Source organism: Bombus vancouverensis, chromosome 6 (assembly GCF_051014615.1).
Source record: "Bombus vancouverensis nearcticus chromosome 6, iyBomVanc1_principal, whole genome shotgun sequence".
Taxonomy (NCBI): domain Eukaryota; kingdom Metazoa; phylum Arthropoda; class Insecta; order Hymenoptera; family Apidae; genus Bombus; species Bombus vancouverensis.
Window position 1 is genome coordinate 8,898,905 of NC_134916.1, and position 17,416 is coordinate 8,916,320.

At 39.4% G+C, this 17,416-nt stretch overlaps 1 protein-coding gene across 1 annotated transcript in view; it reads left to right on the top strand.

The window, feature by feature from the left end:
- The window catches only part of nAChRalpha6 (nicotinic acetylcholine receptor alpha6), a 269,347-nt gene that overhangs the window by 173,446 nt on the left and 78,485 nt on the right, over positions 1-17,416 (top strand). Inside the window, exon 8 of the mRNA XM_076619170.1 lies at positions 566-760. Within this exon, the coding sequence (XP_076475285.1) occupies positions 566-760 (195 nt within the window). The remainder of the gene's footprint in view (positions 1-565; positions 761-17,416) is intronic.

Below are 17,416 nucleotides of genomic sequence, written 5' to 3' on the forward strand. Positions count from 1 at the left end.
TAAAGAGATAAGTGGCTAGAAAGGATTAATCGATCAGAGTCAGAGTTCAGAATCAGAAGTCTAAAGCTAGCCAAGTTGAAAATAGAGGATAGGGAGAAGAGGAAAAGGAGCAGAGAAAGCGGATGAAAGATGGAGAACGAGAGAAAAGAGCTTGTGTTATAAACACGAAGTTACTGCAGTTATCGATCTTGATAACGTACGTGTCTCGATAAAAATCAAATATAATCGTCCTGGAAGCGATTCGCAGAAAATTTATATCGACTTCCTATGCTTCTTTCGAGGCCAAGGAAGCCCGCGTCTCCATTTAAGGAAACATTTAACGCGATCTTCGTATTCGGGGCACAAACGGCTACTTAAACTCGTATCGGAACTTGCGCCGTGCCAAATTACACCATCGCGCGGAACAATAGCCAAACTCACTTTCGCACACGGTCAAAAGCAATTAAGCTTTACAACAATGCCGGCAGCAATGATTTGAATTTCTGCGTTGTCGAAACGAGTATTACTCCTCTTGGTATCGACGAGTATCAATTTCGTAACATGGTTCGATGCGCTTTCGTTGCAGGAATGCCGGGCAAGAAGAACACGATAACGTACCAATGCTGTCCGGAGCCTTACGTCGACGTCACCTTCACCATACAGATTCGCAGAAGGACTCTGTACTATTTTTTCAACCTGATCGTGCCGTGCGTGCTGATATCGAGCATGGCCCTCTTGGGCTTCACCCTGCCGCCAGATTCCGGGGAGAAACTCACCTTAGGTAACGTAACTCGTAGCATGCCTTGCCTGCCAGTATTACACCAGCCAGACAATATACACCTTGTTCTTTTTCGTTTCTATTCTTCCGTTCGTTCTTTATACTGTCTCTTTTTCTACCTGTCTATCTCTCTTTGTATATGTATGTATGTACACATACACTTGGAGTCTTGCGACTGTTTGATTGATTTAGTCGGATTATGTTTCTACGATATATACCACGTTGACCACATATCGCCACTGAACGCTGACTATCCCGCGTTTCTTTCGTTTCGGACGACGAAAAAAGGAAGCGAGACACGGCGCGGACGAGCGATGCACCTGACGTCGTTCATTCTGAATTCTTCCTGTCGTATAACAGCGACGTAAAGTGCAAGCGAGAATCGATGCTTTACATTTGCACGTTGTGGAGCAAAGAGGTAGGCGCTAGTAGAACACGATCGAAACTGGGAGAACCATGGATATGTCAAGTATAAAGTTGCAAAATCTTGCTGCTACGTTATCCCTAGGAAATCGCAACGACGTCGCATCGTTCGTTTGCGCCGGGTTAAAGATCGAGATCTACCACCGATCTTCGATCTCGCTGACAGCCGGACGACATTGCGAATACAACACGTCGGACGACATTTTCGACGTTTTACGGTTCCTCTGGTTATAACGTAGAACTCGCATTTTCCACGATTCCTCCTTGTCTAGAATCGACGAAAGTGACGTTCAGGTTATAGGGAAACTTGGAAAGTTTCGTTCGCGAACTTGCAGATCGCGCGACGAAGCTGAAACGTGACGAGACTTTTTAATCTCGAAGTGGGAAATCGTTCTTAATATTGAAACATTTGGATCTTTGCTTTCCCCCGATTCGATGGAAGATCTGAATCGGACACTTGAATTCGCGCTTACTTTCCGTAACATCTGCTTCGTTTCATCAATCTCTGTTCCGATGCAACCGCTCTGGTATCGAGCTTCTTCGATCTTCCACCCCGTTTGATTAACGTTTCGATCTAATTGCTTTTGTTTGCAGAGTGAACGAAAATTACGACGGCTTCTTGCCGATTATGGATGAATATTACTTCGTATTATAGGGTAGTTACTGTGTAGTAGTTTATAATGGTCGTTCAGGTTTCAAATTTACTCTTGTAGATTTATTCTAGGATACCTCGTGCATTAAATGCAACTCGAACATCAAATTTAAGGGAAATTTAATGGGATGTTATAGTCTTAAATATGCCGATAAATTCGATCAAAGTATTCATCGAAATCGATCGAATATTTCACGTACATTGCCGTCATAATTGTTTATTTATTCGCTGGTTTATTTTTAATAAATGCCTACTAACGGAGGAAATTGCAGAACCTGGAAATTCAAAAAGTTCAATACTTTGGATGCCTTGATCTTTTTCTTTTAATTCTCTACACTGTCGTAGTTTAAAAAAAAAAGACACGCAACTCCTTCTCAAGTTTCTTTTTTCGATATTTCTCATTATTTTCGAGATAATTCGAGGAAGAAGGAAATTCTACATGTTTTCCAAGATACGAATTCGCATTGTAGTATCAACGAAAAGTACGTTCACGTTATGTATGATTTACTTGCACACAAAGTTTTCTCTTGTACGACGAATACTAAATATATAAGGGTGTAGCGTATTGCAACTAGAATTTGTCAAATTTGCATCGCAAATTTGTATTCCGTATATTCAGTTTCCGGGGTACGAAATTTAATGTTTAATTTCCACGAACCGAATTACACGTGTAATTTGATGCATATTTTCTCATTTACAAGGATCTGGATCGCTTTTAATACGTTCATTATGTTACATTTAGGAAAAAGAGGAATGGGAAATTCAAAAAATTTGACGATACTTTAAATCGACGATTGATAACGTGTCTGTATTTTATAATGATTTCAAAATCAATAATGCAGTAATTCTTGGTAATTAATGCAAATGAAAACGTACAATTAACACCAATCTATACATATTACCGAATTCTATGCAGTAATTTGTTAAAGAAGTATCGTTATATTTCTGATTACGAAGTCGATAAGAATAAAACACAGGATAAGTAAAAAGAATTACTAATTTGTGTACAAATTATTAAAAAGCTAATCACTGTTTAAAAAAATCATAATTTTTAAATTGCGAATTCGGTCGTTCTCGTAGTTCAAAAATTTCCAACCTTTTGTAAAATTCTAACGCAGTCGCAAGTTTAGCTCATTTAGCTCTTCTCGTTTAATGATATAACGTCGAAGATAAATATCGAAGAAAAGCTGAAACGCGTACAACAATGGATATGCAGCAAATATTTTTTACAGTTCCTGACAACAAATTTTTCATTGGATTGATAACTATCGACTATTTATCGACTATTGTCTTTCCTGCTAATTCTATTCCCGCGAAAGTGTTCTACAAACAACGTGTTTCGTATTCTTTCGACGTCAGTGACAGAGATAGGTTCCCTCGTAAAATGGCAATATCTATGAAGGGACCGTGTTCCGTCGGTATTTTCGTTTGCCATACGGTTGCCAGTCGAGCATGTTCCCGTCGGGAACGTCACCTGATCTCAATTTTGGATACGGTGCATCTCGCGAATTACAGCGGGGAAAATCTGCACAATACTCCGTGCATTATGCACGCGTCTACGCTGAAGTTCGCCACGGTCTATCTATGCTTGATGAGGCTGCAACTGTTGACTTTGAAATACGTCTTCTGGGATGGTCGGCTGGCTCTGTGGTCGCAGACTTATAGTTAACTATTAGGTAACCCAGAAATAAATTACAGTTTCCCGGCACGAAGTTCTATCAACTGTGTCGAGAAACGAATTTCTTTAATCCTATTTCCTAACGAATCTTTATTTCTGATAGAATCTTCGTTGAAAATGGATAATCAGATTTGAGATTTGCTATCGTGGATAAAACTATCGTTCGGTGTCATTTTCCTTAGAATTTACGCTACCTCTTTATAGACGCCATTCGTGCGTTCTCGTGTAAGAAACAAGAAATTGCCTGAAAACGTTGAGAAGTGTAGTGTCTGTAAAAGGAAGCTACAAATGTTCTTTGCACCTGTGCATCCGCGTAAACGCAAACATAAAAGAATATGAAGGAAAGCTGCAGTTGAAAATATTACGTCTTTCTTTATTATCATAGTTTCACTTGAGTAGTTCATTCAAGGAACCATTCAAACAGTACGGTACGTTCTAGATAATACGATAATGTGCTTAGTGACTGTGAAACAGATTGAAGTGGAAAATATCGTAGAATAAAAGTTATCACGGGGAAGCAACAATTAACGTTTTAATTAATTAAAAATAATGAAAAAAACTGAAACAATCTTCGTGCGAAGTTGATTTCCTTTCCAAACTCGCTAATAAACGTACTTTCATCGAATCGTCCCGATGCTTCGTTTAATGGATAAATCACTCGATACAATGGCGATACGCGTGATAAACTTTCGACCTGTCGTGTTAGTTTGTTGAAACACGTCGAGCATCGAAGTGGTCTAACAAGAATAATCGTCACATTTTATCGTTCACCTTTCCGATAGAACGCGTAATTGAGAGGTCGAACGACGTCTGCCAGTGCATCCAGTGAAAATAAAAAACGATCCGTTAGAAATATTGATTTCAAACAACCGTTTCATAACTATATGCACCAAATAAAATTCTACGCTCGTTTCGCCTACACGTTGTGCTCGTTTTTCCCAACCGTCGAATTAATTCTTAATTCTTTAATATCGACGGGCAATAACTTTCGCTGCCTTTTCGAATGGAGCGAGACGCTTTTTACGTGAAATAATCCGATGCTTGTGCTTCCAATATTTAGATTTATGGCGAGAGACGTTGCGTATGGACTTCGACACGTTTTCTTGTTTATTGTACTTTACACGCGAGTCTTACTGCGATCTACCAAATGATCGATGGTAACGTACGATAAATTGTCAAATTGTCAGTGAGATCGTTAAAAGTAGCTTGAAGAAGAAGAAAGTGTTCGAGTTTCGAGTACGCGAGCTTTAGTATCGATTTATGGAATGAAAAGAACATATATACAGGGTGGTTGGTAACTGGTGGTACAAGCGGAAAGGGGGTGATTCTACGCGAAAAAAGAAATCGAAGATATAGAATAAACATTTTTTTTTTTAATTTTTCCATCGAGACAACGATCTACAGTGAGATCCGTTATAACGTACCGCACGCGTACCGAGCGGAAATTCAAAGTCGATTTTCTCGAAAACAAAGCCTCAAACGAAACATTTTTATTCTATATTTTCGACTTCTTTTTTCGCGTAGAATCACCCCCTTTCCGCTTGTACCACCAGTTACCAACCACCCTGTATATATCACGTGCAAGCATACAAAGAGGACTTTAAAAGTTTTAATATAAAATACTAATGTACTTACGAGAAAAGGCATCCTTGTCCAAGTGCGTGTGATAAAACAAGATACGGAAACGATAAAGGGATCGAGATTACGCTGTTAAATAGACGATTCTCTTTTCCGAAATGCGTAACGCTTATAAACTGTAAAAAAAGAACTGTAAGTTGCATATGCTACAAACATCCTAAACACGTACGCGAAATGTAACAATGTACAGTAAGTAATTAATCGTAGAAATTTATTTAACAAAGTATCGGAAAAATAATTTGTCTGTTCCAAAAACTCTTCAACCGAGATAATCATTTCAAATACGCTTGAAACAGTCATTGACAAACCATTTGCGTAAAGCAAGAAGAATCGTTTAGAACCCATACTGCGAACAAGATTAACTTCTTGCGCACGTAACGATATAAATGCGACGATGAAGCGTTCTGAGAATGAGGTTTCGAACAGAAGGCGGGGAAATTCAATTTTCATTGGACGCATCGCAGGCAACGACAGGACAAGATCGATGTTGGCAGGGATTCGGACTCTCGTCGACGTTATTCCCCGTACACAATTGCTGCTATACACACAAGACCGTGTATACACACAAATACGAACGTGGTCTGCATGCCGCGTGTCCCGTGAGCCTAGACCGGTATATAATTTTCCGAACATCGTCCGTTCTGGGAAAACACCGTGAAAATGCTTCGTCTCCGGTCCACGATCCCATTTGGGGACGCGCGTGCCGATGGACACGCCGTCTCTGCGGTGACGTGATTTTTATTCGATCGAGATCGAGCCACAGGCGTTTCACAGAGTTTCAAACAGCGCAGTTATTAGAGGCGGCGTGTTTTCAATAAAATTTCGACGCGTTGACGAACAGTTGGTAAATTAGTTGCGGGCATAGAAGCAGTTTGCGATAGAGTAGTAAAAAAGTTGTAAAACGTGGAATTTTAAGGAAAATTCAAGGGTTGCAGGCATTTTTTCCAGATTTTAATGTACGTTCGAAAAAAAAAAGATGAGCCCACGTTACTGTGCAACACCTATGCACCTTTTACAATTTCCTTTCGCGTTGTGAAAATGAAGCTACCTGTACCTTCGGCGATGTAGCGTTCGTTATAATTTTGGTGCAAGAAAGCCATTAGGCTTAGAAATTGTCTGATACTTGCATTAATTTGGTTCTACGAATGCTCACCGGAGACGATAAAAAAATATTCGAACAATTTTTTTTAAAACGATGTTGTTGGTTTAAGTAAAGGACAGTTCTATATCTCGAAACAGGTATCGTTTATCTTTTCGTAGCGAAGGTTTTCCTGGGACCGATATGTGTTCGCAGAATGCCTCAGGATCGGTTTAGCAGAGTTTCTACTTTTGAGAACAATGAACCAGCATTTCCTCGTTCTTCTCGACAACTGTATTCCGAACTGCTTCCTACGAAAGACGCGACATTTCACGATATAATGACCCTGGTCGAACGAAATGTACTTACCTCCTAGCGGCAAGTGGTATTACGAAAATATGCCGAAATAATCGCCAAAAGATGGAAATATAATTGAATAATACCAGTAGCAACAGCATTTTTCTAAAATATTCCTATAACCTTAACTGTTTTCGTATTTGTAATATTCAAAGTATCAACTAAAATGATTTGTTCGCAAAAATATATCTTTCTTTCAACTAAACCTACAATAGAAAACAGTAAATTAATCAAATTTGATGCAAGAACCAGACAGTTGCAAGATTTATTTATCGCGATGTATAAGTACTAAAAATTGAAAATTTTTGCTACAAAATAGAATGCATTTAACAAGAAGGTCACGATTAATATATTGACAAGAAGAAATATTTTAAGCAGTTTTTTTTATTTCGTGTTAAATTAGTAAAATTACATATGCATGATTCCTGCATCCGAAGCTTCGATTGGACATAAAAATTTTAGCCGTTCGCGTTTAATGATGAAAAACGAACGTGAAACGTCTAGTTATCAGGGGCGTAGCTTTCATCTGTAAATACTGATGCGAAATATCCCAAATGCCTGTAATTCGTCGAATTTCCCAAACATGTTGATAATATCAAGTTATTCGAGATATTGCACCGGCGTGCATCTACTCTTACCTAATACCAGTACTATAGACCATTGGTCGAAGGAGGACGAGAGAGAGTGTAATATCATAGAAATTCCATTCCATCCGAGTTTCATCATCGCCGTTAGCCCAGGTAGACTCGATGTAAAACGAATTCCGTTCGAACCCGGTTCAGAAATAAGATTCTCCTTAGAAATTCCGATTAGTCGGACTGTGCATGCATCGAGATGCTGGGAAGGCGATGTTACAATCCTCTAATTTCTTGTCAATTTCCGCGATACGATTGAACGAGGTAAAGAACGTGACCTGACGCCAGCTATGAAACGTATTGCAGTCGAACGTCTGTCTAATTCCGATATTGGTCTGTGCGATTCTACATCGGAAAATTCTTAAGCGAAATTTCGTGTCTCGGAACTTAAGACTGTAGATCGAGAACCCTGGATTGCGTCCACAGAATTTGCTAATTGCCTGCTGTAAAGCGATCAAACGAAATTTTAATCTTCTAACTTTGAGTTTCGTAGTTAAACAGTTTCGAAACATGGCAGCGCAGGATACGCAACTGATAGTGCACGTGTAAGGACGCGATGCAGTAGATACGAATACGGAAAGTAACAATTGAATCGAGGAAGAGCTTGGCGGTAAAGTTCCGGAAAGTAGCATAAGGAACCAGGTAAAGATAAGAAGCAACTTGAACGATTAAACTGATTTTCTGATAAATTTTCAGCGTCTTAACTTTCTTATCTGCAGCAAAGATTCTTGTAATTAAATCGTAAACTTGCTTCATAGGAGATAAAAATTGTACTTGTTATTTATTATATAACTTTGTTGTATTATATTATATAACTTTGTTATTTATTATATTCGCTTCTGCTTATAAGGATCCCATTATTTGGTAGGATATTTTCTAAACTTGATACGCTATTCGATTTACAAACAAATTATTAAAATAAGCATTTTACGTGAATTAAGTTCGTCAATGGCATATTAAAGGCTTCGTAATTACTCCAGATCTTTCAGTAATAAGTAACCAATTAACCGATTCGACTTTGTAGCGAATAATAAAATTAATCGAAACTCGATTTATCGCTACAAGGAAGCTGCAAGATTAAAAAACTATCGACGAAGAAAACTGGTTTTATTACATTCCTAACAAGTGTTCCCATCACGTGTGAAGCATATTTTCATTCAATTTTTCAATTCGATCAATCACGCGCACTAAATTCGTTACGAGCAAAAAATGTAATCGACCAAACTTAATAGAAAACGCGTCCCAACTCATTCGAGGCTGAAACCGATTAATCTTCGCGACTAACTTATTTCACTGTGATCGCGAACGAACGAGACGAGGGAACTGTGACGAAAAAAAAAACAAGAGTAGAAGAAAATCGAACGGTCTCCGGTTGCAGGCACTTCCTAAATCTGACACGGACAATAAATCCAGCCCCTTGCAGTGCCGTCTTGATTTATTAAAGAACGTTTTTCCTTCTACCTATGTACGTGTAATTCTCGAAAAAGAAGGGACGACAAAAAAAAGCCGACGCGTAGAAAGTGGCCTGAAAGCTTTTCGCCACAGAGAGGAACAAAACGCGAAACGTTGCATAATCAAATCCCTTTGAGAACGCGAGGAATGCGTTGGTGTGTGCCCGTGACACGGGCCACGTCTGTGATTTCAGAGTCGCGTGGATGTTCGCTCGTTGGCAAAGAACAAGGTATATAGAGTCGGGAAATGGTCGGAACGGCGCAATTAAAACATAACTGCGGCTCGTTTGACAGACTATGTATGTCAGAACTGCGCTCTCTGGGACGAAGGTGGGACTTATTAAAAATTGCTTCCGTCTAGTGTAATTTTAACGAAACGCGAATGTGTCTTCGAGACTCCGGAACAGTCTGCCACAACGCGTTTCACCTTTTCTTTATTTTTCACCCAATGTCTTCTTTATTATATGGTTGAACACGAAAGAAGAGGGTATAACGCGTCTTGCGCAGAGAGCTTTAAAGCTATTTTATAAACGTCAGAATTAACGGTAGCCACCGTCAGATTCACGCATTGGCGACAGAATACCGAAAATCACGTAAATTTTCTTCGAGCATTGCCAACTTTCTGTATCTGGAATCGCGATTCTATACGAAGTGGAAGCTCATTAAGAATTCGAGGAACGAACGCGACTCGCTTTTTGAAGCCTCCTTTAGCAGAGGAAAGACTTCTCCGTGTTGCACGTCTTGAACTGATACGCTTGATTGTGCCCAATTATTATATATCGACGTATACCAGCCCAATTTCCGTCACAAGTGCAGCGGAAGCTCGTGGCAATCCTTTTCGAGGTAGCTCGAAGAAAACGTGGAGCTTTGAACACTTTCTCGAAGAGAAGAGCACAAAAAGAACGTCAATTACGCGAAGAACCCATAATTTCGCGGTAACATATTTCCTCTTTACCCTTTAAATTTTCTAACGTTTCACGTTCCAAATATTTCTATCAAGGGTTTACTTTCCTTAAAATTGCCACGATGAATTTATCGATTACGAAACAGAGTAAGAATTTATTTTCCGTAAATAAATTATATGGCTCCCTTATCGTGTTGTGTATAAATTTTCGTCTCTGATAGCCTGAAAATCGATGTTAAATCCTTGTAGAAGGAAAAGGTAACACGTAATAGTAGAAAAGAAAAAAGGAAAGGGAATGGAAACACTCGGTTGTTTCGCACCTCGTTAACTTTCTCCAACTTCTATGTTGAAACGTTCTATCTGAACATAACTGATGGGTCTCTTTGAAAGTCTCAAATCCGAACCTAGTGCCTATTCACATTCGGCAAGTAATTACGAGTTAGTCTCGCGAGGAAACGGAAGAAGAATTGCCGCAGGAAATCTGAATAAGAAAGATCGAATCTCGCGGTATCTGCGCCTGGCGCTCGCCTCGTTTTCCCGTTTCCCTGTCATTGTTATCGGACCATCGCTTCTTTGTCCTTCCGCCAACGCGTTCTCCGTCATTGTTGTCGCTTTCCCGCGGCATCTCACTCATCCGTCGGTCGATTTAAGCCCGAAACCCGAACAGACTTTTCGACGAAACGAGAAACGCCGGTACTCCCATGGAAACTTGACGAATACCGGCGGTGCTATTTCTTGTCGACGTTAAACAGGTTTGGTAATTGTTTTACGGGATTGCGAGAAAAGCGATTTGATCTAAGCTAGCTACGGATGAAAACAAAGTTAAGACAAACAAGGCTTTTCGAGCTAACTTAAATAGAATTAACGTTCACGTTGTCTTCCAGCGCAACACGCTTCTCAGTGCTTCGTTCATCCCTAATGAAGGCTTTCCCTTAGTCCGATATTTAGTTATGTTTGTGGTGTTTGAACGTTATATTTGATACTTTTCTTTTACCCGTGTTCTCTGCGGAAGACGAAGTCTGTATTATTATAGCGAAGTTTCGTTTCCATCTTTAATGGAATGAAGATAGCTTTTGACTCGTGACATTTTTCTTGTGAAATAACGTAATTTTATTAGATGGAGTGCACACAAATTATGTCTAACACAACTCGTTCCTATCTTTAGCTACCTGTGCGAAAAAATCTACCCAGTAAAATATTTCTAACTGTTTAAGAATTCTCAGGTATCGTGCAAAACTGTTCGAATCTATAAATTTGTACGACGTTGCAAATGCAGCAGCTTGGATTCCCTCCGCTTGCCGAAAGTTTCAAGTTGAGAAAAAGTTTTAGGGATAATATTTTGACAGAAGTCAATTTATCAGAACGCGCCATCCTTCATTCTTAACCCGTTTTCTTTCTCGGACTTCGGGTTGCTTTTGTTCCGTAATTAATCATCGAGCAAGTTCGGTCTCTCGTGCGCAAGCTTTCTTTCTAGTTTAACGCCGACTGAAAGTTTGCTAGACGAGATAGGTCAGAGAGCATGGTCGAGTTCAGTCGAAACGTGTTACAGTCTCGGAAAGGTCGATATTATGTACTCAGAATTTTAACAGCTGCAGCGAATCGTCTGAAATTCCATCGACGATACTCTGCGCTATTTCGACGACAAAATCAGCGCGCGATATTTTTCAAGGAATATATTTCGCCTTAATTACCATTCATTCTGGTTATACGCGTTATTTATTTTCCATATTCTATCGCAAGTAATATTTAAGAACAAGAGGAATACGAATAATCTGTATATCGTTTGTAAAATCGATTTTATGCGAAGATTACAGAGGAAAACTACAGAATAAGTCGCATTTCCTATTTTTGCAGAGAAGCGGCTTTAAATTCAGTAGAACGTCAGTCAACGTTGCCAAAATTATCTGTATATTTGATCTTGCAGTTAAACATACGCTTTTTATCCTCAAAATTTTAAAAATATCGACGAGGCATATACGATTCGATAAAATGCTACTGCTATAGGAATACATTGTCCTTTCGTCCTTTTTTTAAATTTCGCGAGGAGCTCTTAACGCGCAGTCCATCAAAAGTAATTACGAGCAAGTGGCCGAATATTTTTGAGCAAGGATGTACTATTAAAAAGCGTTATCATCGTCGATCCAAGTAAATACACAAGGAAAATCATTATTGAAATCGATGGCGAAAGGTGTCGTATTATCTGGCGCTAATTGAAGAGCATATTTTAATAAATATCAGCGAAGAAAACTGGAGGCGGCGTCCAAGCTTTTCCTTCGACAACAACAATTTCCATCCTAGTGAAGAGCTTATTATCACGGGCAAAAATGTAGCTCTTTAGGCACTCTTAGGCATTATTGCGACGTCTATGAATGAAATTTCCATAATATTATGCCGCTGTAAATTCCGAGCGGCCCAGCCACCGGCATCGTGAATTTCATTTACCGGATAAATACGGAGCGAATGCATGCGCAAGGACTGGCGTTAAGGCCGAGCAAAGTGACACCACCCTCTTCGTGGAAAGTGCATTTGATTGAACATTAGCATGACAAAGGGTTGGGACGAGGCCCGCGAACAAGCATCCACTACGTTCCGGATCGGCTGAGAGTATATCGCCTCTCACTTTGCCACGATTTTCACGTCACGAGCCACGATTGTTTGAAACGTTTACGTTCGAACGTTCGAGGATGCTCAGATGAAACGGAACAAATTCTACTCTCTCGAGGAAATCGTACGCGGATAAATTGTGTTTGATGATGCGGTGTTTTAACAGCTTGCGTTGAAAATCCGATTTTCGTATCTTGAAAATCGAAATTTTCTACTGGAAATAGCAAATGAGCGCGACGTTTTCAGTGGTTTCGTATCGTATAATATCTCGACAGAAAGATATTGTCCGAAGATTAATTTGTAGTTTTAAAACGTGAATTTTTCTCGTATTGGTATCTGTTATCTTTTATATCGATGGTGGCTATTAAAAGAACAGGAAACTTCGCTTACTTGCACGATTTCTGCGGACTCTTTGGTTAAGTAGTCGTTTGGAGCTCGAGAAACCAAGAAACATGGCTCTTCGTATCGCTTTAACCGAAGAAAGTTAATGGATTTTGATCAGAAGAACGAAGTGATCATACCGCAGAACTATTATCTCGTGCGATCTATAATAATTCAGAAATATCGATTAAGACACGAAATAATTTTTCACGGCGAAGCTTCGTTCACGTTGATGCCACATCTAAGCCTTCGATGGAAGACATGGTAGATGTTCCAATGATATCGAAAGTCTAAGAAAAATACAACCAAGCTTTTCTCTGTGTTAGAGCACGTTGAGACGTAATGAGACGTGATGAAACATACTATCGCGATAAATAAAGAAACGTTATTACAGACACGATAAAATATTAAAAAACGATACGACTGTTTGACCCGCTAATTAGAATTCATAACGCAACTTATTCGTTCGGAAGTTGTATATTAATTCGAACGATCCATAAACGAAATTTCGAGATACTACATAACATTATGAAATTGGTTGTCTTAAATGATTTATTCCGCATATGCTTGTTCAAAGCTGTTTCTACTTGAATGAATTCCGATGTACGAGATTCATTCGAATTTTGTTGATTTCCTGTACTCTACGTATAACGAATTCTGTAAACCTAGACGAAACGGTGTATATATTTCAGTTACATAACGGGAGAAAGCTAGGGAAAACTTTGGGAAACTTTAAAATTAACAACAGTCCCTCAGCCTTGTACAATATGTATTGTAACAGCCAGGTCCTTTGGCTAACGTGATTTATGTTTGATCGTTTTCACGTTCCTTTGAAAGTTCTGTGAAGCTCTGACTAGCAACAACGTTACAAACTTTCTGTTTTAATCTCGAAGGAGCTATAGCGGTTACTAAAACTGCACGATTGAATAACACGTACTTGTTCAAACACTAAATGACGATGGAAGAGGAAAAGCTAGTTTCTACGATTGTTTAATTAATTTAGATCTCTGCCTCTCAAATATCGAACACTGTCAACGCGAAAGTTTTGGAAACGCGTGCACAAAGACCTACAACAGCATATGTTCGGTGTCGTAGCACGTTTCGCGCAATTCCTAGCACCGGTTGTTTCCAAGTTAGTGTAACTAGCGATCTCAGAGCGATTCGTAAATGATCCGTACAAACGATGTGATTTATCGGCAAGCACACGGCGATGGTTCGCGACCATTCGACCAAGAAAACAGCGAACGTTTCTCTTCTGGCAAATCCGTATACTCGAGATGCAAATCCCTTCTACGAATGAATGTATGCTTTCTGCGCCGGAATTAATCGAAAGATTAATGTCACGCGACGAGAACAACGAATTTTCTTGCAACGAGTAAAGTAACGTATTGCCCTGAATTTCGATAAATCCCCTTTATGGATATTCAATAGCTTTTACAAGTTTCTGTATAAAGAACGTTTATCAATTTTTTTACCGAACTTTCATTCGACATTTACTTTTCATATTTCCTTAAAAAAAAAAGACACGAATTTTTTAGCAATTTCTTAGCAAAATTATTTCTTCCGCTTGATTTCTAATATATTTTTGAAATAAATTTGTAAAAATTGTCTAAGATCAAGCAAAATCAATAAAATGAACGGAATCGTTCGCAATTTTAAATTGTTCTCTTTCATCTTCGATTGAAAACAAAATTTACTGCAGCTCGAGCCAACAGGCTCAGCATGAAAAAGCTAAATTTGCAATATGTACGTGGCAGCTGAAGCTTCTATGAATCAGCTTTGCATATTAATCGAATGCGCATCGGCACGCGTGTTGTATAGCCACGAAGCCTGTCGAACGGACGCTCGAGTCTAATCGCAAGGAACTAATTACGCTCTCCACGGTCCCTGATCCGATTCTCGACTTCCTGGCCAACAAATTTCGATGTTATTGGCGGTTTGCCACCTGCAACCGATGCATCTTACAGCCGTTTCCGCTGCGCGATTTCGCCGAGACGCGATCCCGAATTCTTTCCCGGATCGTGTCGAATACTCCCTGCAAACGAACCGAGATATTCGCGAAAAGAATCGTAATCCAAATTCCAGCAGGAATCCCTGTCGGACGAATTAAACCTTTTTCTGTCCGATAAAGTGGAAAGTTAAGGTTGCAGTGGCGAAATATTGGCAAACTTTCGACTATTTTGCTCGTAGTTAATCGTCTACTGCGTTAGATGTATACTAAATAGTGGGAAAAAGTATATTTGAGAATTCTGATAACACTGTCTTTGCACAAAGTAGGATGTAACTGAGAGACTGAAACTCATGTGGAAATTTATTCGTGTTTCTATATTGTAGACACCTAATATCACGATTCTATTTGTATAAATAAAAATCGACGAATTAAGAAACGAAATTTTACCTTCGTTCAAATAAACGTAATTTCGAGAAAGGTTGTCGTGCGCAATCACAGCGAAAACCCGAAACAAATCGACGATGTGAAGCACACATCCGATCAAAATATTGTAACCGCAACGCGTTAATCCGTCTTCTAAATTCTCCATTATGAAGGCTATGGAAATTTACGTAGTCTCCTGTGTTCGATAACCGCCATATTTGTTGAACGTGAACAGGCAACTAATGTTTATCTTGGACCATGTAAATTCTCTGATAATGGACGCGATCTAACGATGATCTACCATATGCCATATAAACGTCATTCATGTTCAGTCAAACTCGTTCATGCAGAAAGTGATCCTCAAAAGTGTAATAAGTTTCTATAGCGATGTGATCGTATAGAACATTTGCCTATATTTTACAATCTCTCTGTTATTTGATAAATCAAGGGTCAACGAATCGACGATTCGTCGAATTAGCAAATCTACATCGAGCTGAAATTATTAAAGTTATTTTACCAGTAACATAAGCTATAAAAAGAACTACGGCGAAGATATTTGATCCACGATTAACCCTTTGCACTCCTATGTCGAGTGTAATACGACATCAGTTTTTATCTCAGGAGCTCTTTTGTCGAACCCCACTCGACGTTCTTCCAGTGCCACCTTTTTTGTGAAACGTGCGGAAGAAAACCAGGATTTTATCCTGGAAATTGTTTCGAGATATATCATACATTGAAGAATTACAGAATACAACAATAGTGCGAATAAAACTGGTATTTAAATGAATTTCTTTCTTCCTTTATTTATTTAAATTGTCTTATTTTTTAGTTAAAGTAAATTTACAATAAAACACTTATAAAAGCGTTGGCAGCTGCTGCTAACGAAATTGAAATAAAATTCGGAGTGCAAAGAGTTAACGCAATGAAATCTTCGTTTTTTTTGTCTTCTGTCCACAAAACGAGCTTAAATTAACGACAAACGCCTAGGTGGACGCGAATTATCGAGACGCCCCTGTAAATGACGGTAGTTAACGCGTAATAATGTAATTCCAAACACATTATCCACACCACATAAAGTTATTAACGATTGAGCTGACTCGGTGTTCGCAGTATGGGAACAAGTTACGCAGCCCGGAATACTCGCTCACGCGTGGGATTATGATCACGCAATCGCATAAGCTAGCTACGGAAATTACGAATACGCGCCCTTCGGCGCACCGATATACTCCATCTTGTGTGGTTTACAATAAAGCACGCGTCACACGTCAATTTCATGCCGCCTAACTATCGAGCATAGGAGACGTATCGTAATAAAGTCCTAAATAGAGGAATTTGTGCAGAGGTGATTTTTCACGTGAACCGCGTCACAGTCCTACGTGAACCAAGATATCGGTCGATGCCTCTTCACGATAGCTTAATTTATAGCCTCGCCATATCTGTATTGTGCCTCGATCGGCGTTATAATCGCCGGAAGAAATATAGCAAGTGGAAAAATAAAGTTTTAAATTGAAGAGTAAAATAGCGGCATTGATTAATGCAATGATACTCTGAAACGCGTACAGCGTTCTATCTTTTTCAGCGACGCGGCAATTTTGATTGATTATATTTTTCGTTTTGGTACGAAAGCGGAGTTTTGACATATATCTTTGAAATATATCTACAGAAAAACCTCCTAACTATTCTAAAAGTATAATATACCTTGCAAAATATCGCGGGATATGAGTTTTCCACCGTCAAGAAAAGTTAAATTGTCTCGACGTTTAGACTACAGCGTATAATCGATCTCTTCGATCGTTTCCGTAACGCGGACAAACTACAACGCGGCTATCCATCATCAAACTTACGTTCCACCGACAACGTTACGAAATTGTTAAATGTTTCCGTCTGTCGATTCTCCTACCTTACGCTGGATCGTTGAAATTCCATGTGGAAAATCGCGCAAAACGCGAACATGAAGTACCAAGCTCGACCGGTAATAGAGAAAAATAGTAGTTTGAATTTTGTTTACCGCAAAATCTTCTATCGCTTCTATCAACTCGAAAAAAGAATAAAAGATAGAGAAAAATGAAATCGTATACTTTCCTAAATCGATTCGAAGCGGACGTATCGTCCTCCAAAGTCTAACAGCAACGTCGAACTTCTATCGTCAAAATTCAAGGATTCGATTCGGTAAACAAGCGGAATCCTCGCGTCCGGCAAACTCAACAGACTCGAGTATTCGTCGAAGCGCACCGATACGCGATACTCGTGCTCGCGCGTTGGAACGTTTTCGAAAGGTCAGAACGCTTCTGCGATGGATACCCGAAGGACCGAGAACCGTGAGCTTTCGAAGGCAAGCAACCGAACCGAACGACAATATTATCCAGAAATTTCTGGAAGAGGCGATCGTATCGTCTCGGTGTGTTCGTTGCACGACCTGGTTGCGCACGTGGATTCCTAGATGAAAATCGCAGAAACTCTTTACAGAAAGACAGAGAACTCATC